Source organism: Arvicanthis niloticus, chromosome 3, assembly GCF_011762505.2.
Source record: "Arvicanthis niloticus isolate mArvNil1 chromosome 3, mArvNil1.pat.X, whole genome shotgun sequence".
Lineage (NCBI taxonomy): Eukaryota > Metazoa > Chordata > Mammalia > Rodentia > Muridae > Arvicanthis > Arvicanthis niloticus.
The window spans coordinates 110,799,334-110,820,485 of NC_047660.1; the positions used below are offsets into that span (position 1 = coordinate 110,799,334).

Sequence of the window (21,152 nt, forward strand, 5' to 3'; positions counted from 1 at the left end):
TCCTCCACCTTCTCCCTAACTCTCCTCTGTAGCTCGCCTGTCCCCCACCCCACCCCAAGCCCTTTCTGTACATTCCGTGGGGAGGAGGGCTCTGTGCAGGGAGCAAAGGGGAGCCCCCGTGTCTAGAAGGCCTCTCCCCACCCCCACCCCGTGTGAGTTTGCGCTGCAAAGCTCCTTGGCATCCTTGCATGGGTTGGGTGTTGGGGAGCTCAAATTGCAGCTACAACTGGCTGGCAGCCAGGGGCCGTCTATTTAAAAGCGCCTGCTCGACCAGAGCCCGCAGTCTCTTTGGAAACTTCTGCCGGGGGTTTTAAAAGAGCTAGGAAAGCGCTGCAAAGCTGTTTGGGGTTTTTCCCCCTTTTTGTTCCTTTTCGTTACCCACCCTCCTCGGTCTGCACCCTTCTCCGGACTTCACGCAGAACCTGCGGGTTTCGAAGAGGTGGTGGTGGCAGAACAGGAGAAAAGAGGTGTTGGGGGTCCAGGTTTGGTGAGGTCTGGGTTTTTGCCTTATTTTTTTTCCTCTCCCTTGATTTCAACATCTTCCCGATCTTCTTGGCAGCCGCCGACGCCTCTTACCTGTTCTGCGGCAGCGGCGCAGCTGGCAGCTGAGGCTGAGAGGAGTGGGGGTGCGTTTTAGATTTTTAAGCAAAAGGAAAACAATTAAGCCAGATCTATTTTTTTCTTCACCTCCCACCTTTTCAAAGCTTCCAAGCTAATTATTTCTGTTGCTTTGGGGTGAGCAATTCTGTGGTTCTCTTCATTCTCGCCCCCAATTCTGACCCGATCCCGCCTAGGGATTTCTTTGGCCTCCGCTCACTCTGCGTGCACCTGGCGCGCCTCTTTTTTTTTTTTTCCACCCCCAACCTGTTGCAAGTCTTTAATCCTTGCAATTGGGACTTGCGTGCAGGCATCTGAATCCTTCTCCTTGCTTCATATTTTTCAAGTGTTTGGGGGAGAGCACCTGCTCTACCTGCAAGAGATTTAAAAATATATAGATATATATATCCAGGCTCCCTCTTGGCCCCTTTCTCCACACACTCTCGCTCTCCTGCCCCGCCCCGGTAAAGCCAGACTCCGAGAAAATGGTGATCAGCGTGGTCCTCCTGCTGCTGGCCACCTATGCCGTGCCGGCTCAAGGCCTGGGCTCTTTCGTGCACTGTGAACCCTGCGATGAGAAAGCTCTGTCCATGTGTCCCCCCAGCCCTCTGGGCTGTGAGCTGGTCAAAGAGCCGGGCTGTGGCTGCTGCATGACTTGCGCCCTGGCGGAGGGACAGTCGTGTGGCGTCTACACGGAGCGCTGCGCCCAGGGTTTGCGCTGCCTCCCCCGGCAGGATGAGGAGAAGCCGCTGCACGCCCTGCTGCACGGCCGCGGGGTTTGCCTCAACGAAAAGAGCTACGGCGAGCAAACCAAGATAGGTGAGCGCTACCGGGGTTCCAGTTGCACCTCACAGGAGGTGGGGTTGGGGGGGGGCACCTTGGATGGGTAGGGACCCGGGACGGATTGGGAACCCGCGCGCTTTGCGCACGCAGCAAGTGTCTGAGACCCTGGTAACTCCTGGGAGTAGATGGGGTGGGTCCTTGCACCTCAGAGTTATCCTAGGCTGCTGTCTAACCCGGCCTCTACCAGTTACACTCCATCTCCTCTCAATCTCCACCCCAGCCCGACCCTCCCCCACTCCTAACTCGTGGCAATCCTGACTCCGAGCTCCTTCTGAGTCTCAAAGTCCAAATCCTGAGAATCCACTCTGAAAAAGAACAGGTTAAATTATCAGCTCCCTTCTCCACTCCATCCCCGTACTTTTCTCCCTAAACTTTAAAAAATCTTTTTTGTTAAAAGATCATTTTAATTGAAATCTGGGGATGCATTATTCATCTTTAGAGTTAATTCTACCTTGATCCCTCCAAGCCTTACCCCACATCTCAATGCCTCCAGATTTATCTCTCCCTCCATTCCTATTTGCTCAGGGATGCGCGGGCGCGCGGGCGCGCGGGCGGGCGCGCGCGCATACACACACACACCACGTCTTTGACAACTAATGTCTTTTGGGTGGAGGTATTGAGAGCTCACCGACATGTACACTTGCTGCTTTTGAATTGATATGATTGATTATGATCGATGATAAAACACATTAGACTGTAAAACGTCTCTTTTTTTTTTTCCTCCCAGGAAGAGAAAGAATGCTTCAGGAGTGCTGGGGTAGGGCTTGGGGTATGGAGTGAAAGAGTTTGGTGTTCTGTGCTGAATGTTCGTCCCTGAATCTAATGCTTTTTTTCCCCTCCTGAATTCAGATTTTACTTAAGATAAAAGATGGACATAGGCTTGAGAGGTGAAGAGGGATGTGGGATGAAGACATCCTCAAGTTCCCACTGGATGCTGGCCCTCTCCACTTCCCCTCCCTGTCTCCCCCACTCCACCCCACCCTAGCACCCCCACCCTCCACCAATCACTTAAACCAGACTAAAAGTGAGTGTGGCTAAGTGCGTGAGGGGCCCTGGAAACACAGAATGCAAAATTCAAGGGGCGGAGACAGGAAGACTACGCTCTGGGAACCACCCCTCCTCTTGCCCCGCCCCCTTCTTGCCCCACCTCCAAATTCTCCGTGCCCTGAGTCTGTGGTTTAAATGATAGACAGAGCTTCTTGTTCAATCGGAACAGTTTTGCCTCGAGCTAGATTTCTTTGGGGAGTTACTTGATTATATATTTTTATTATATTATTTTTATATTTATATATTGTATATATTTAAGCTTAACCAACGATGCACAAAATCTGGGCTAGGAGAGATTAACAACTATTGACTCTCTCCTAGAGGTGTTAAGACTTATTTGGTGCGGTTCCTTACAAATATAAAGCCCTTCTCAACACCTGTCGTCCTCCATGACTCCAACGTGAGGAGGTTTGTAATTTTTTTGAACGCAAACTAAAGACCTACGGATTCCACCTCGTAGGAGGGTGCGTGAGAGCTCATCAGTAGGCAGCAGAGCTTGCGGGAGCTCAGCCTCTCTCCCCGGGAACTGCAGATTTGAGCTATCACGAGAAGTTGCATCATGAGGGGGATGGGGACGTACAAACCGCAGAAGCCCCCAGAGACCGATTTTCGCAGTTATTTCTATTACATTCTTGCCGGCTGGAGCTGTATGAATCCATTACCTGGCTTGGAGACAAAAGGGGTGGCTAGCAATCCCATCACAGACGAACTGCGCAAGTTGTGACTCCGCAGTATCCCGGCCCCACTTTTATTTGACCAGCCAAGCGGTAGATAGGAAGTAGCTGGAATGAATAGAAGGTGTGCGCTCTGTACGCAGGCACACACGCAGCTGCTGGGCCAGCAAAGGCAGCATTCAACTTCCCAAGCGGACCCAGTGCACACGAGCGCGCGCGCGCGCATACATGCACACACGTACGCACGATTTTTTTTTTTTTTTTTTTTTTTTTGTCCCGCACCAGATCGTTTTAGACTTCTTTGCAGCCTCTTTAACCCGAAGCAACCCCCTCTCCTCGCCCTCACTCCAACCTCAGCTCCTACAATTGCGCCCTGGCTGCTGTCCACAGTAGCAAAGGTTAATACCTTTCTCCTGAAAGGGAGCAGGCTCTCAGAGAAGATCCTTCAACCCTAGAGCCATAAGTTGAATCAAAAAAAAAAAAAAAAAAAGATGACGTCATTCTTAAGGAAAGGAAAGTGGGCAATGAAGAGAGGAGGTTGTCTTCTGGGTCCTTTAGGAGAAATTCTTGCTCCCTAGACCCCCCTCCCCCACCACTGAAATCTGAGTAGTGTGAGCTTGGACCTCTTTTACCGCAGATACAAGCTATAATATGCATATACTGTATTTATATTTGGTATGCAACCAAAAATATATTATATATTCATATTATTGTATTATGTAACAAACCCCCCCCCCCCAGTACAGTGAGTTTCTAGATTGAGAAGTGAGGAGCGAAGGAGAGGTGGCTGGCAGCCAAAGTTTCGGGAGAGGGAGGTGTACACAGGCAGGCAAAGACTGGGGTTTTGCTGGATGCGTTGCTTGGCAACTGGAGAGGGAGTCGCCTAGTTGTCGTCCAGGGCTTGGAGCACGCCTGGCCCTGCATTTTCTTTTGGCCAGCTCAGGGGCCAGCAACAGATATAAAAACAGAAGGCAATGTGTGTTAGGCTAAGGGGACTAGGGAGACAAGGGTTTTTAGGGCCAAAAGCAAATAAAGAAAGGTGAGCCTCAGTGGGTCAAGAAAGGCCTAAAATTTGTTGAGGGCGTTCTTTAGAAAATGGAGTGTGGTTTCAGCGGTGGGAGCCTAGCATGCTGGAGGATCTGGGGAGTGTCTTCTGGGCTAGCAGAGATGTGAAATCTGAGATGTGGGGAGCAGAGGGTTGTGAATGTTGATCCAGTCATTGAGAAATAAGGCAAAGAGCCACATTAAAAAAAAAAAAAAAAAAAAAAAAAAAAAAAAAAGCAAGGGGAGGGGGACATTATGTAAATGAAAATGGATTCAACCTTTGCTTCTTTGACGGGTTTGGCCTCCATCCGCCTGGCTTCAGCTCCAAGCCTGGTCCAAATGCCACACTGAAGTCAATCCAGAGTAAGACTTTTTGGCCAAATTCATGTCTGGATTGAACAAGGTTATGAAAATTTGAAGGAGCCAGATGACTTTCTCACCGCACGCGCTCCCTTTGAAGCGAGTCTGTGAGCGAAGGCTATGCTGAAACCAACCAAAGGGGCCGTGTGGGGCGACAGGGGCGGCGCTTTAGCTAGACGTTTCTTGCCTTTGTCCCCATCTTTCTGCCGTGTCAGCAAGGCTTAGAGGAGTCAGCACAGCTGGCCCAGGGAATCTGCTTTTCTTTCCAAGTCCCCTCCCCACCCCCCACCCTACTCCACCCCACCCCCGCCCCGACTTCAGTACCCTCCCTCTTGTCCACGCCCCAACTCTGAGGCATCCCCCCTGAGGGTGGAGTTTTAAATGTGAGCAGCTCTGCCTTTGCCCTCCGGCTTTAAGCAAGCAGCCACCTGCAGTTGCACAGGCAGGGCCAGGCTGACCCTCCAGCCAGAGGTCACTGAGCTGGTTAGAACAGATGACAAGGACCCAAGATTCCCGGCTGACTGGGTCCTGCTTTCTTAATTCAGGGAGGACGAGCAAGAGGGAAGAGAAGATTTAGGAAAAAAAAAAAGTTTTACTTTGTACCTGAGCTGCCAATGCCTATGAAAACCTTATGGTGTTGTAATGTAGGGGGAAAATGAAAAATTAAAGAAGGGATTATACCCTCCAGAGCCACCACATTCAGAAGGTGGAGGGACTCTACATAATCAAGTATGATCAAGGGACACCCCTTAGGAATCCCAGAGAGGAGAGGGGGATGGTTACCAGGAGCCACCGTGAGCAAGTGGGAGGGGTTCTGTTCAGTTGTAAGTTTGCACTTTTGCCAGTTAGGTGAAAATAACAATTCTCAAAGGCTGTCCTTAAATTCCAAGCTGGGTAGGCTATTCAAGGCAATAAGATTAGTCACACGGCTGCAGAAACCAGCAAATCACCAAGAAATCCGGAGCATAGTCCGCTCCCCTCCCCCAGCCATGGTTTCTATTATGCTTCCACTTATTTATTTCTTATAAAACATACATCCAGATGAGTAACTAGACAATTGTTTGTATGGAGAAGTGGCCTTTCCTGCCCAGCCACATGTCTTAGCTGTGTCCTAGCATCTCTTGAGGAATTGTCTAGATAGTGTCCAAAGAGCCTTAAAGGTGGAAGAACTCCACAGTTACCGTCGTGGTCAGGGGCACCACTTTACAGATAAAGACACTGGGACCTGGAACAGGAAGCCACTTGCCCAAGACAAGATCTGTGGTAGTCAGGACTTGAACTTGGCTTCTCCCTAGGGGTTGAGGCACTCTGCCCTGCTATTTCTGCTATTTCTGGCTCCTTCAGTAGTCACTAGGGCTCTTGCCTAGGCCTGGTCTAACCTTACAACCCAGACCCTTGACCAACATTGCCACATGCTACCCTCCAGAGGTAGGTGTTCTGAAAGCAAAAAGAAAACCGACCACTTAGGGTGCTCTATTCTGTGCTGAGGTGACCCAAAAGTAGGAACTTCAATGCCCTCTTGCTCTCCTGGCTTCTTCTGTCCCTCTTTCTGCACAATCTTACAGACAGCTGGCTCAGGCCAGTGGTTTGGTCAGAGAAAGTGAGCAAGGACGGTTTGAAGGGATGGTATTCAGCACAGCCTCCTCGTCTACGGGCCAAACCTCATTTCCTGAACACAAGGGGTTCTCCCAATATGGCAAGCAGGCCCTTGCAGCCCTGTGGTTGTCCACGTTTCCTGTCCCTCTGAAAAACACTTCAGTCAGCGGTCCACTGTCCATGGTAACTTGTCTCCATGGCAAAGGTCTTCCCTGGGGCTGGCAAACTGGATGATGAGACTTGGGGTAGAATAGGCTGACAGAAGCAACTACAGGGTTTCTACATCAGAATGAAAGAGGAGAGACCATCCGCCAGGAAGGCTGGTAAAGAAAGCCTCAAGAGCCACTGGCTTGTGAACATATGAGGGTATACCTAAGCTTTTCAGCAGGCCTGCCTTTGACTGAGAAGTTATAGCTGGGAGTTCAGGTTAATCAGAGTCTATGCTAAGGATCAAGCTAACCTGCCCCAAAGGCTGAGGAAGCTCTTCCCTTTGGGCTTGCTAGGGAAGGAAGCAGGTAACACAAGCCTATCTTCCCAGAAGGGCCTACCAGTTGAGACTTTAGGCTCAACCAAACAGTGTATCTTACACTTTATCCCTCAGCCTAAACTGTCAGATCAATGGCCTTTCCCTGCCATGTCCGAAGGCCTTCAGAACAGTTCTTGTACTCAGAACAGGGTTTCATACAATAAATAACTCTGCCAGTCTGTGAATTTATGTAGATTCCAGTTACTTGCTCTCTCAACTATACCATCAGGGTGCTAACATCTCTCTGTCCCCCCACTAAAGGCGTGTCTCTTTCAGGAGTCTTTAGACTAGCACACCCAACCGAAACATAATACAAGCCACATACGTAATGTTTAATATTCCAGGGATCACAATTTTTTATACTTTTTTTTCTAGCAGCCAAAATTTTTAAAGGTTAAGAAGAAGCAGAGGAAATTAATTTTAGTGGTGTCTCTTAACAGAGCATACCAGAAAATATCATCTCAACATGTACCCAAAGAATGATAATGAAATCATCAACTTTCTTTTACTCACTGTCTTTTAAATTTATGGCATCTTTTTACCTTTACAAAAAAAAAAATCTCAATTTGGAAAATAAATATATATATATATATATATATATATATATATATATATATATATATATATAACCTGTTTCAAAATTTAAAGCTAAGCTTTGTGAAACTGAAAGCCCCTTTGGCCCACCTCCCACCTTAGGAAACAGATCTCTACATTTGTTTTCCTTTTGAAAAGTCAGCTCATCATTCTGATGGTTAAAGTCCCTGGGCACTGCCTCTATTGCTGATCATAGTGGAAAAGAAAATGGAGCCTTTAGGGATCTTCAGGAGTGAGCTTGTGGCCAGGCAGATGCTGCTGTGGGCCAGCCGGAAAGCAAGGGGAAACTCCACAGCATCTGCCCAGAACCTCTCCTCCCTCTCTCTGTATGCAAATGCACCCACACAGTGCAACCGAGCTAAGTAGCATCCATCTGCAGCTGGGAAGCAGGGAGACTTGGGGAGTCTGAAACACGACTTACATTTTGGGGGGACAATGAGTTTCTGATTCTCCCACAAGCCTAGTATTGCAGCAAAGAGCAGGAGACGGCCTGTTGGCTGGGAAACAAGACAGGACAAGGAGAGGGCAGAGCATTTAGCTGGCTATTTTTGCCCTGATCAGTGTCCTGGGCCAGTGCTATCTAGCGGAACTTATTGTGATGATGAAAGTGTTCTATATCTGCGCTGTCCAGCACAGTAGCAGCCAACAGCATGTGGCGGTGGAGAACTGGAAATGAGGACCCTCTGGGGTTTTTGTTTTTATTTTGTATTTGTTCATTTAAACAGCTATGTTGGCTCCTGGATGGCACAGCCTCAGTCAAACAGAAGCCTCCCACACCAGGGGCACCTGCTTCAAGCACTGCCTGTCTCTTCACCTCCCTGTGCCTTCCTGTAGTGAGGTGATCATGCTCTGAGGCAGGGGCATGACTGAGATAGCCTCCCCCAGCATCTGTTAAGCTATACGTTGCCCCATTTATGTTACAGGAAAGCTTCTCAGCTCAACTTCTCTTTGCTTTTGGGGTAAATTGTAAGTGGCCTGGTCAAGCCCTCAACTCTTATTGGGCAATGAACTCCAAGTGTAGCTGGTTTTCTGATAGAAGTCGTCACAGCTAAGGCTATCCCAGACTTCTGTTTGTGAGGTCAAGTCAAGCAAGCATCCAATAGCATTCCAGGACCAGGTTATTCATGGTGCCAGAATGACAAGAAGCCCAGGGTGGAAAGTGATAGTTCAGGTAGCAACAGGCCCCCCATGGATTCATCTATTGGAGAGACTAGGAAGCAAGGTTGAATGGGAAGGCATCCTAAGAACACGTGTCTTCATATGTTGGTAAAGAGTCAGACGTCTGCAGAAAAGCATCAGCCACCAGACTGTGGGCTTAAAGAGGTTGAGCTTGGGTAAGGTACGCGCATCGTGCTGTAGTGCCTTGTGCAATGCTGCCCTCCCTGAGGTGCCTTTGTAACCATAAAGCTGTGCCTGCACCCAGGGAGAGGCTGTTGTACCCTATGGCCCTAGAGTGATGGGAAGGGGAGGGTGAAAAGATCAACACTCCCGTGGCAGAGTAGGCACATTACAAAACCAGAACCATAGCAGAACATACATCAGAGTAAATACCAGAATACTATAGCACCCGTCTTAGGGGTTTTATTGCTGCAATAACCAAAAAGCACCCCACATTTCTCAGCCTCTGCAGAAACCTTTCCAGCGGCATCTAGAGGGAGGAGGGTGTTGGGATGTGTTTCTCGGCTCTTTCCAGTCACATGACTAAGAAGCAACACTCTGCCACACACAACTAAGACTTGCCCGCACAGCCCTCCACTCCTGCACAGCTCTCTCTTGTCCCTCCAACCTTCTTAATGCATGCTGGAAGCACACAGAGGGGGGTGGGGGGAAGGATTGATGGGATTCTCAAACTAGTAGGAGGAGGAGACATCCCAGTGCCAGATTTTAACGTTGCATCTTCCCTGAAAATGTGCACAAATTGAGCGCCTTTGGTCGCCTGCGCCACCTACTGGCCACCTGGAGGTATAGCCCTGCTTGTTAGGGTTAGCTGGTATTCTGGTTCGAGGCCTGCTTTAATCTTCCTGTTTAATCCTCTTTAATCTTCCTGACTCCGCTCTGGCTCTCCTCCAAGGTCCCACTGTCTCTCTGAGGCCTAGAGATGACCACAAGACCCTGACTGGTACCTCCGATACTCAACTCTCCCTCTCCCTAAGTAATGGGTTTCTAGCTTTCACGGAGGTGAAGCAACACCAAGAACTAGGAGGTACATCAAAATTTTAAACCTGCTCTTCACAAACAAGAAGCCTGCAAACTAGGGAAGAGGAGGCACCCCCAGGAGCCTAGACTTGGCTTAGTGAGGCCCAGCGTGTGCAAGTTTTCTTTAAGGGAAAACATCAGATTCTACAGTTCTATCTGGATGGAACCCCCAAACTAGACATGACTCCTGTCCTCCTGTCCTCTAAGTCCACAACCAAGAAAACTGGGTTCACTCCGAGATACCCTCTTTTAATCCCTAGAGTCCTAGATTCCACTTTGGGCAATCAGTCTGGGATTAGGCATCCCAGCAGGTTCTGATGCAGTAGAGTCAGGCACTGGGGCAGGGAGGAAGAGGCCGCAGAGCCCAGGGAGAGCCTGCCCCAGCACTGCCTTGTAGTCCGGGCCCCTCCTCTTCCTTTCCAGTACTTGTTTCTCTTCCTCTCCAGCGGATCCTCACCCAAGCCCATTCCCCATCAGGATCAATGAAAACCCCTAGAGGCTTCCTCTTACTGGGAACCAATGCCTAGTTCATTCAGCTTGACAAACATAGAGGAACATACGCTTGGGTGTTTGGTGGTGCCATTTGCTCTTCTAACCAGGCTAGGCCTAATCTCCTGATGCCTTCGCTCACTCACACCAGATTTTCATTTGGGCTGGGAGCTTGAAGGCAGTCCACAAAGTCTTCACTTTCTTTACAAATTCCTCTTCATCTCAGCTTCGTTGAATTCTCTCCCCTTATCTCTCACATCCGAGATACCCAGCTGCCACCATATCTAGGTATCTGAGGGATGGTGGGTTTTCCTTCACCCTGCTTTATTAATTTTGGGTATCCCAAAGCCCCCCCCCCCCTTTTGAGTATTTAGATAGGAAAGGTGATGGAGTCTGGTCCTCCACCCCTTTCTGACCCTCCATCTTGATGTGGGTCATGTGAGGCACACCACACAGAGACAGCAATCTAAGGTCTCCCCATTCATAATCTATTGAGATTGCAAGGTCAGAGGCTGAGAGGAGACTGGTGGGCACCTATGAGAAAAGAACTTTCTGGAAATGTGTACTGAGATTGGCTAGGCAGGTGGCGTTAACAGACTGACGGACACATGGACAAAGTCCTACTTCTTTTTTCTAAAGGTCATAAGTCAGCTAAGTATAGACTGTCACCAAGTTGCTCCTATATATAACTGGTCTGGCCCCAGCCAGCTGTCAGCCCCTCTCAGACAGAGCTGAGGAATGCCCAGCCTCCTAGGGTCCAGAGCACAGCACAGAGCCAGTTGGGAGCTAGTGCAAAAGGATGCGACCCCTGTCTTCCATTTGCTTCGTTCCTCTCCAGGGCCCACATTTCTGCCTCTTCTCTCTCCTAGCCCACATCATGGTCCACCCTCTACTACCTCTGTCCCTGGATACCCAGGTCCAAACATCTCTCACCCCTCGGCCCAGCTGTTCTAAAAGTACAAATACCTCTTTAAGAGGACGGACACACTTGGCTGCTCTGGCCTATGTCTGGACTGTGCCGTTTCTTCCCTTGGCCCAGCTCTCCAGGTCCTGACAGCTCAAACTTCTGCCTCCAGCCACTTCATCTCCTGAGCTGCGCCACTGGCCAGCAAACTGTTTTACATAATCTTCACCTGCTTTGGGCCTTGTGCAGCCACCTTCTCTAGCTTGCTAGTGAGGTGTAGTCAAGAATAACTCCGCCCCCTCTTGCTTTCTTAGACCTCATTGGATCTCTCTGAGCGTCCCTGCCTCCTGTGATCCCAATCCTCCCAGTTCTGGTGTCTAGACACTGCTCTCTGACCTCAGAAGCTGATTCGCAGTCTCCTTCTCCCCACAGAGAGAGACTCTCGGGAGCATGAGGAACCCACCACCTCCGAGATGGCTGAAGAGACCTACTCACCCAAGGTCTTCCGGCCCAAGCACACTCGCATCTCCGAGCTGAAGGCTGAGGCTGTGAAGAAGGACCGCAGAAAGAAGCTGACCCAGTCTAAGTTTGTGGGGGGCGCCGAGAACACTGCCCACCCCCGAGTCATCCCTGCGCCTGAGATGAGACAGGAATCTGAGCAAGTGAGTCTCAGGGGTTTTCTTCCCCTACCCTGGCCACCATCCCAGTCTGATTTCCCATGTGTCTTACTTAAGCCTCTGTGGCCAAAAGTGACTTCTGATAAAGGTGATAGATTTTTCTCCCGGGTCCCTTTGGACTCCACACATGAGCCATCAGAGGACACCAACGATTGGTTTCCACCTGGGTCATGCCTCTCATCCCTCCTGTGTTCACAGGGCCCCTGCCGCAGACACATGGAAGCTTCCCTCCAGGAGTTCAAAGCCAGCCCACGCATGGTGCCCCGTGCCGTGTACCTGCCCAACTGTGACCGCAAAGGATTCTACAAGAGAAAGCAGGTATGCCCCTGTGCCAGGCTTCACCTCTGGGGTTTCTGATTGGCAGGTCTGGAGTAGACTCCAAGCAGTTCACCTTTCTAAATTGGGTGACTGAAAGGTATCTATAAGAGATCCCTAATCTAAGTTAACAGTCACAAGCTAGGACCCCTTGGGGTGTATCTTGACCCTGCCACTTCTGTGTAACCTTTTGCCCAGTTATTTAAAGCCCCTGTGTCTTTAGTTTCTCCAGTAAAATGGGGACTAGCAATCTCTGCCACCCTAATGGGGAGAAATAAGTGGCTGTCTTGGCAAAGCACTTTGAACAACTCCTGCCACATGACCCATATTAAACTGTGTCTGGCCCATGATAGAGCCACAGAGTAATGTTTCCTATTTTGATGACCAAGTTCCTCTGTTGAGGATCCCTGGAGAAAGTGAGACTGGTAGTCCCAAAGTGAATAACAAAAGGGAGACTGCAGGACCTGCCCCAGGGCAGGGTGCCTGAACTAATGATTTTCTTTGGGTCCTCCCATGAAATGGAGTCAGCAGAACCCCAAGGGCTGGCTAAAGGTATACCCCTTTTAACCCTCAAGCATGGGGAGGCGGGGAGTCAGACAAGAAGAGAACCTTGGGTACAGGTATCTCACTGTTCCTTGCCTCTTTCCCAGTGCAAGCCTTCTCGTGGCCGCAAACGTGGCATCTGCTGGTGTGTGGACAAGTACGGGATGAAGCTGCCAGGCATGGAGTACGTGGATGGGGACTTCCAGTGCCACGCCTTCGACAGCAGTAATGTTGAGTGATGCGGCCCCTCCCTTCCTCCCCCTTTCCTACCCCCAGCCCCAACTCCAGCCAGAGCCTCCCTCCACCCCAGGACGTCACTCATTTCATCTCATTTAGGGGAAATATATATACATATATATTTGAGGAAACTGAGGACCTCGGAATCTCTAGCAAGGGTTAAGGAGACACTCCCCACCGTGACCCCGGAAATGTACTCCTTTTTGAAGCAAGTTGAACAGACAGAGAAGAGAAGAAGAGAAGGAGCAAGAAGGAGCGAGAGATGGAAAGAAAGCATTGGAGTAGAGAAAAAGGAAGAACAGATAGGGTCAGAGAGAGACGAGAGAAACAGCAAGGCAGAAAGGGTGCCGCAACCAGGGCTGGACCTGTTCTTTGCTTTCGGCTCTAGCCTGGGGTCAGAGAAAGGTTGGGGCACTCAAAAGTGTGGCATTCAGTGACACCCAGTTTAGATTGGTCAAGGGGAGAAAAGAAACAAGGCCTGTCAGTGCCTCTCGGGTCTGTCGCTTCCTCCAGCCAGCAGTGTGGATGGCTTGACCCCTCACCCTCCTCTTATCCAAGTGGAGGGTGGTTTTGTCCCCAAACTTATAAAGACTAAAATGCATTCCATCCCTCTAAAAACAAAGGAAATTTTACTCTTGTTGGAGATTTTTTTTTTTTAAAGAAATTAGTATACACCCCCAACACTGGAAAGACTTGATTTTCCAGGGTGACAAGCATTCAGAAGCATGCGGCTGTGGCCCTTGATTTCACTAGACTCAAAGCTGGTCCTGTAGCCTCTGTGGAGGAGGATAGGCTGAGAAAAGGAAGGGGCTTGTACTCACCTACAAGGCTCCATGTAGACTTATATAGGCATATAAATCTATTTTCTTTACTTTTTCCCCCCTTCCCCTTTCTTTCAAAGTTTTGCATTACCTCTTTGAAGTAGTTTTTAGGGTAATGAAGATCTTCCTCATTCTGGGAAAATCCATATTTCACTCATACAACCCAGAATGCCAGCTTGGCCTGCTTCTGGGCAGCCTTTTTCATAAGCTACAGGTGTGGCTCTTTTGTGGAACACCAATTCGGACCTTCTCAGGATTCCCAACCTGTGTTGAAATGTATCCACCAAGCCAGGTAGCTGCCAGTACCCAAGGGTGCTGCCCAAGTCACCCCATGTCAGCCTTCCAGCCCTCGGAAAGTAACTGTCTTACAGCACACACAGAAACCTACCAGATCCATCTTCCACCCACTGGCCTGCCCAGGCCTTTTTGTCTATCTGCATTTTTTTTTTTATTGCATCTTGAAAGCCTCCCTCAGATGCCAGGCTGACAGACCAGAGAGAAACTAACATGAGAGGTGACAGGAGGAGGAAGTAGAGGGTGGGGGGATAGCCTTCCACAGAAAGACATAGAAGATGGAACAGACATGAGGTCTGGGGGGAACAAGAAAGAGGAAAATGCCAAGAGAATTTTCCGCGGTGTCTCCCAGCTAATAAACTCTGTGGAATTTGAGAGGAAAATGGGGGGAAGGAGCTCTGAGGTTGAGTGAACTCAATTCAAGTCACAGAGCCCAGACGGTGGGTAACTGAGGCAGGATCCAGACTTAAGACGCACGGTTGGAAACAAGGATCCATAGCCTGACTGGGTATTGAAGGGTGAAGAAGATACCTTCTTCAACTTCAGTTCAACTTCAGCCCCCCAAGGAGGGACTGAGGCCAAAGAATCTTTCAAGCTCTTCATCGGCTCCGCCCTACCCAAACATCCTCCCTGGGATGGAGGATGGTAGAAAACCCAGGACAACTCAGGCCTGGATCTTCATGGCTGCTGTCATTGACCAGCCTGATCTCATGGCCCACTGGCTTCTTCAACAAAGGGGTGTTTAACAAAGGGCTTAGGACTGTCTTTGAAGACTGAAGATAGCCTGCCAGGAGAGGGGACTAGGACATTGGTACAGGAGGCTCCTTTTTGCTGAGGACACAGCTCTTTCTTGATGACATAGCATGGTAGAGGCCCCCTCCAACATGGAACGTGGAGCAACCAAAAGGGACAGCAAAGAGACAAACGTACGTCGACTCATAGGACATGGATGGCTGCTAGGAGGGGATGTCTCCTATTGCCTGGACAGTACAGTTGGCTGGGAATAAAAGAGGGCCTTTGTTCTAAGACAAAGGCCTGATGGGGATGACAGTATACAGACTTACCAGACCTGCAGGGTCAGTACACCCATCACCCTGCACAACGTCCCCAACCCCAACTTGAACTTCAGTGTATCTTCGGCCAGTATCCTAAGTCTCTTCTTTCTGCCTTTACTTCTCTGAATCTTGAGCAGTCATATGACTGGGATTTGCCAAGTGGATACTGGGGTACTGTTGCCCCTAAGAAAAGACTGAGCCAGGAACTGCCTACTCACTACCCCTCCCAGGCCTGGAGCTAACTCCTGTGAGGGGTGCTCTCTTCACCCCGCTACTTGCAGGACCTTGAATGAGCCTCTGCCCCTTACGTGGGCTCCTTGCTGTGAGCCACAGATGGAGGGCATCGTATAGACAGACACTTAGCCTTCCCCAGTTCAGCCTACCTCCCCCAAACTTGTGAGTGTCCTCACTGCTTATATGCAGAGGCATGTCTAAGACAGCAAGTCTATTCCTAGAGGAAGCTTGCCTTTAACAGACAGATGGAACTAAACCTTCCAAACGGGAGATCTGGCTGAACCCAGGATACAGAGACCATGGAAATGGGGTCATCAAGAGAAGAAAGATGCTCTTCTCCATGTTATAGGGAGAGAAGGCAGGCTTGCAATGGTCCCATCATGCCCTGAGCAAGAAGCTTTTGGCTCCAGGCTAGCCTTTAGCTCCATTAGGGGCCTCTACGTTGGGTTTATCCACAGCCATAGGTCTAAGTGTTGCCTGTCCCCACCTCCACTTACCCATGGAAGGCTTCTTCCCACCCCCCTTTTGACAAATGCCTCACTCAAGCAGTGGAAAAGATAGCTCTCTTCCTCCTCTACTGCCAGGTAACTGAGAGAGGCCTAACCAGGACCTATTCTCCGCCCCAGCCAGTCTTGACCAGCCAGAACAAAGCAGGGAACCTGGAGAATAAAAGACTCTATGTTCCTCTGACGGCCAGGCCTAAGCAGACAAGGCTTGGGAACATCTGCCCCACAGGAGAGCGAGGAGCCCCTCTGTGCTCACTCCTCTTCTCCTTCCAAGACCCTTTCCCAACCATGAGTTATCTCCATGGTAACATCCTCCTCATCCTTCTCCCACCACCAAGGGTTGCCGTAGTAACCTCCAAACCACCTGCCCATCCCAGGCAGCGCAGCAGTCCTTCTGCTCAGAACCCTAGAGGACTCTAGATGCAATTTTACAGCTTGAGAGAGGAGTGAGCCAAGGAGAAGAGACCCTGTAGCCCTCTGGCTTTCAAGAGAAAGAAGGCTACGATGTAAAACACAGTAGAAGGGACAGAGGTTTTGTCAGCCTCTACCCAAGGAGCCTAGGGGTTGTACTGTCTTCATTTTTAAACCACTAAAGTGCAATGTGTCCTGCACTCTTGTTACTCCTCCTCTCTTCCCTGTTAGGTTCTCATTTCTTTGAGCAGACTTTCTTGGTTTTTTTTTTTTTTTTTTTTTTTTTAAACAGAGTATAGACTTTCACCACTTCACAGACTCTGGCCTCCTCCCTAAGTCTTTCTGGATGGGGAAAAGGAAGGTAGAGGGTCAGAGGGGGAGGGGTCCCTCGTCACCCCACATCCATTCACCCCACTTCTCTGGTCCCTAGTCACCAGCCTCAGCCCCCCATCTCCGACACCATCACTGTCACACAGTAGCCTGTCACACGGATAGCACAGTTCAGACAAGACTCCTTCAGATTCCGAGACGCCTACCGGTTGTTTTTGGTTTTTGTTTTGTTTTCTTTTTTGTTTGTTTGTTTTTTTACAACAGCAATAACCACAGCACATATTACTGTAGCTCTTTGTAGTGTTACGTTCAGATACCATAGCTCTGTTCTCTCCTCTTTTTTTTTTTTTGTTTTGTTTTTGACTTTAAAAAAAAAAACATGCTTATACTTTTTACTGGTGAAACGGATTGAAAAAAAAATTAAACAACAAACCAGTTTGTGAAAAAAAAAAGTGGGAAAAAAATCACCCCGATGTGGAAGAGCTCAGCTCCTCTTTAGCATTTTGTACTTAAGGAAATAAAAAAGAAAAACCTGGAAGATCTCACATTTTATTACAAAGTGAAGATTGCTGTATTCTATTTATTCAACTTATAATTTATGTTACTCCTCGATCTTTGTCTTTTGTCGTGACAAAGCATTTATTTAATAAAAGTATGCATTCGGTTAGCTTGCATCGCCTTCCTCCTGGGGCAGAGGGCTCTGTGAGCACCCAGGCTGCCAACAGGAGGGGAAGGAGAGAGGATCCATACCGGTGTGTGTCCTCCCGTGGATCCCTGAACGGAGGAAGGCCAACAGCGTCCCCCAACTCCAGCGGATCCCTCACTCATCCCAAGCTCCCGCCTCCTTGAACTCTCGGTATCCAGGCGCCGTGGGTTCAGCCCTACAGAGCTATTGAAAGGCTCCAAAAAACAAATTAGACATAAAGCACCCAGAACCGTGAGCACACATGTGTTCTGCCATTGCTATAATTTAATATCTGCCACTGCTGGTGCACAAAGGAATCTAACCCACCCTTAGACAAATCATGAGTGTCTTCTCCTTGGAGGGAATGCTAAGGAAGACATTTCTAGAATGTTCCTTAGTCCTTTACAAGTTATTAATGTGCGTGGAAACCTCTGACCCAGCTGAATTCTACCTCCGGCCTTCTACTTCCGGTCCATCCCCGGCACCTCTACGTCTGTTTAAGCCCAAGGCTGAGGCTCTCAGGAGAGCTAATGTCCAGACCTTGCAGTCACTTGGTAACTGGGCCTTGTTTCTCACTGTCCACTGGTCCTCTGGAAGCCATCAAAAAGTCTTCCCGGAGGCTTCTCGGCCCTCCAGGTCACAGAGCCAGAGACCCAAACACCATGTTTGGGTGGAAGGTGCAGGCAGTGCTGCAGAGAGGAAACAGGTGCTTTGAAAGTGGGCGGGGTGATCGGAGGACGCGTGGGTGAGCGGAGGGCACGGGGTGGCTCGCCATGCTAGAACACCTGGGAGAGTCTTCTGGCGTCTCCATCAGAAACTGCTCGTCTTATGATTACTATAGCCCATGCAGTGTCTGAAGGGAGTAGGAGCCAGGCTTTTCCTCCCAGCTGTTTGTTCTTGGGGCTCACCTCCGAGGAGCCACATGAACCCAGCCAGCTCCACATTCCTCCTGGCTCCGCAGGCCTTTGTGTGACCTTTATAAGCTTCGTTGTCTAACTCCTGTTCACAACCTGTGGCCATTCTGCCTCTTGGCTACTCTGCACAATCGATGATCAGGAAGCATAACCCACGTGGCACATTCAGATTATGCAACCTACCTGGACACTTACAGACTAGACTGGAGCCTGGGCTCCGTTGTCTCTCCCATCCTCAATAGATGCCAGGCAGCTGGTCCAAGACCACGTGGCTCTGTTACCCTATTCAGTTCTTCCTTTTACCTCAATCCACTTAAGCCACACTCAGAGTCCCAGAACTCCCTTGTCTCCGATGATGTCATCACATCCACCTAGGGTCCGGTCCCGTGCCTGACCCCTAGGGATCAGTCCAGACTGCTCCACTTAGCTCGCCAACCAATGCTCCCAGCAGCCAGCTGCTCCCTGTCAACTCTCACGGTCCTCCCTCGTCCTCGTTTGGATCATGTTCATTTCTGCGTGATGGATTTAACTCCACCCCTCCTCTCCAAGCCTCCTCTCAGGTGGATTTCTTAGCCACAGTTAGATTTCCAAACACATATCTAGTCTTACCACCCTTGACCTAAATTATGTTGCAGCTTCAAATCCCTCAGCAAGACACCCACATCCCTGCGGATGTGTTCCCCCACCACATTCCTCTTCAGCTGCCCCTCTGCTGCCTGCACCCTATGAATGACACACAGGACCTCAGCCATGTGCAGGCCTCCAGGCCCAGGGTGTGGCTTAGGCTTGAAGGCCTTCCATGTGCTGCTCTCTCCTTTTGAACCCAACTCTTTAGAAAACATACACGTACACATGCGCGTGCGGGGAGGGGGGGGGTCGGCACACACACACACACACCTTTTCTTTCATTTCTATTTCTTCACCACAACTGTCCATTGCCGCCCCAAGATGCCTTTCACGACAGCACACATGGCTGCTCACCACTGCACAAGCACAAATACTGAATCACTCAACTTAGGATGCAGCCATTAATACATTTGACCGATACTTACCGTATGACAGAAATGGTCTTTTACCCTGTAAGCTGTTCTTTCAGATCGACATCATCCCAGTACTTAAAGCTGAGGTTTTTTTTTTTTTTTTAAGGGCGTATAGAAATTATAAATATGCACAAAGTCATACAATTCATAACCATGGGCAAGCAAGTTTTTCCCAGTGTTCCTAGCACGTCATAGTCCCAAAGATACACTTAGCAGATGCGTCAGCTACAGCACGGTGTCTGCAAGTCCAGAGGGCACAGGGAAGGGCCAGCCTTATGAACGTGTACCTATGGCAACAGCTGGAGCTCGAAGCTTTGTGCTCTGTCTTTGGTGCAGTTTCTTATCACTGCCTTGAAGTTCTTAGTGAGAACACATATTAGTAAGGCCCCATATTGTCCCGGGTCCTGCAAATTATGTCACCAGACTTCCCTAGAAATCATACAAGATACATATATCAAGATTATCAGTCCCTGTTCCCACATCCCCTAATTCTGGAAGTCTGTGGGAGAGCTTGAGAATCCTTCTTATGAGGGAACACCTCCATTTGACTTATTCTGGGTTCCTGGGCCTCCTTCTACCAAACTTAACTAACTGAAGGGCCAAAATGAGTTTGGCTGCAGTTCCACAAGGTGCCACATGGGGGCAGTATTGCCTCAGTGTTTAACAATGGTCAAGCTTAAACTTCAGAGGCCTCTGAGTGATTGGGGACATAGTCCATGGTAGCCCCACCCAGGCAGCCCTCTCTTTCACTGAAAAGGGACTAGCAATGAGCAGAGCAGGTTGTGGCAGCCATCAGGAGCTTTTCACAAAATGTTTGCAAAGAACCTAAGCAAGGTGGATCTCTTGAGGGCCTGTAGCACAAGGATAACCCCGAAACACCCCTCTGCCTCCCAGGCTATGACCTTGATCCTTGAAGATTAAACCATCCCTTCTAAGCCCTAATGTTCTGGTACCTGCCCAAGGTCTCAGGTGTCCCTTGCCACTTCTGAATGTGCTGGATGATGAGTCTGAAAGGACTGAGCCAACCCACTAAAGAGCCACACACACACACACACAGCCAGAGGGGTCAGGTGCAGGTTGAAGTCGAGCTCAGCCTTGTACCAGGGAGGAAAATTGTTTGCCTTCCCCATGGCCCACAGCCGGAGGGTGAGGAGAGTCCCTGGACATCACTGGGGCTTCCAGTGCAAACAAATGTTAGAACCCTGCTACCCACTGCTTTAAAAATAGCTCCCCCACCCTGTAACCCTGGCTCCGTTTCCAGTCTTTCTGCCCAAGTTCTGTTCTTTTTTAAGACAGAGCCATGGTGTCATCCTGGCTGTCCTGGAACTTGCTCTGTAGGCCAGGCTGGTCTCGAACTCAGAGATCTGCCTGAAATGTGCATAAGCCCTGCCCAGCCCCAGCCCACATTCTTTATCCACATAGACCCCTTTGAATCTGACTTATTTGTTGACATGGGGCCAGTCACTCCGGCTACTACAGGAACAGCTTCTGAAAGCTTGGAGGTGACCTTTCTGAACAAGCCCAGAAAACAAGGTCATCGGCCTTTCCTTGGGGGCCCAAATGAAATTCCTTGTCCAGGGGTAGGGTGGTTTGAATGAAATGGGCCCATAGGAAGTAGCCCATTAGGAGGGCAGCCTCGTTGGAGGAAATGTGTCACTGGGGTGGACTGTGAGGTCTCAGATGCTCAACTCAGGCCTAGTGTCTCACTCTCTTCCTGCTGACTCAGTCCAGATGTAGAACTCAACTCCAGCATCATGTCCGCCTGCCTACATGCCACCATGCTTCCCATCATAAAGACTAAACCTCTGAACTGTAAGCCAGTCCCGATTAAATGTTTCCTTATAAGAGTTGCTGTGGTCATGGTGTCTGTTCACAGCAAAAGGAGAAACCCCTAAGACAGCTGAAAACCCCTTATTTTGGGGGTAAGAGAATCCCAGTTTCAGCGTTCCCCATTTCCCAACTCCCACTGCAATGTCATCTGAAGCTTTTTCTGATGTTGCTTTGTGTAGGTGTTTATATGCTGTGTAGCCCAGGCTAGACTAGACTCTCAGTCTTACTGCCTCAGTGATCTGAATGCTGCAATTGCAGACCATACGTCCAGTGAGTGTCCAGTGTCCGCTGGATGTTGCACAGAGGAAGACAGACCTATGCTTTAGTCCCACCTTCGTGCAGTCAGCTAGAGGTCCTTAGTACAGCAGGATCCTGGTTCCACTACAGGCC

The 21,152-nt window shown here is 49.5% G+C and overlaps 1 protein-coding gene across 1 annotated transcript; it reads left to right on the forward strand.

Moving 5' to 3' along the window:
• The first annotated feature begins 266 nt into the window (after positions 1–266).
• Positions 267–16,960, forward strand: Igfbp5 (insulin like growth factor binding protein 5). The gene is made up of 4 exons (XM_034497403.2): positions 267–1,416; positions 11,303–11,532; positions 11,746–11,865; positions 12,513–16,960. The coding sequence occupies exons 1-4, from the start codon at positions 1,083–1,085 to the stop codon at positions 12,642–12,644; spliced, it is 816 nt and encodes a 271-aa protein (XP_034353294.1). The 5' UTR covers positions 267–1,082; the 3' UTR covers positions 12,645–16,960.
• Positions 16,961–21,152: the final 4,192 nt, after the last annotated feature.

Excerpts from the sequence above, each read along its gene's own strand:
- Igfbp5 (XM_034497403.2), top strand. The coding sequence starts at position 1,083 with ATGGTGATCAGCGTGGTCCTCCTGCTGCTGGCCACCTATGCCGTGCCG. Across the intron at positions 1,417-11,302 it reads CGGCGAGCAAACCAAGATAG|AGAGAGACTCTCGGGAGCAT; the intron begins GTGAGCGCTACC and ends TTCTCCCCACAG. Across the intron at positions 11,866-12,512 it reads GATTCTACAAGAGAAAGCAG|TGCAAGCCTTCTCGTGGCCG; the intron begins GTATGCCCCTGT and ends CCTCTTTCCCAG.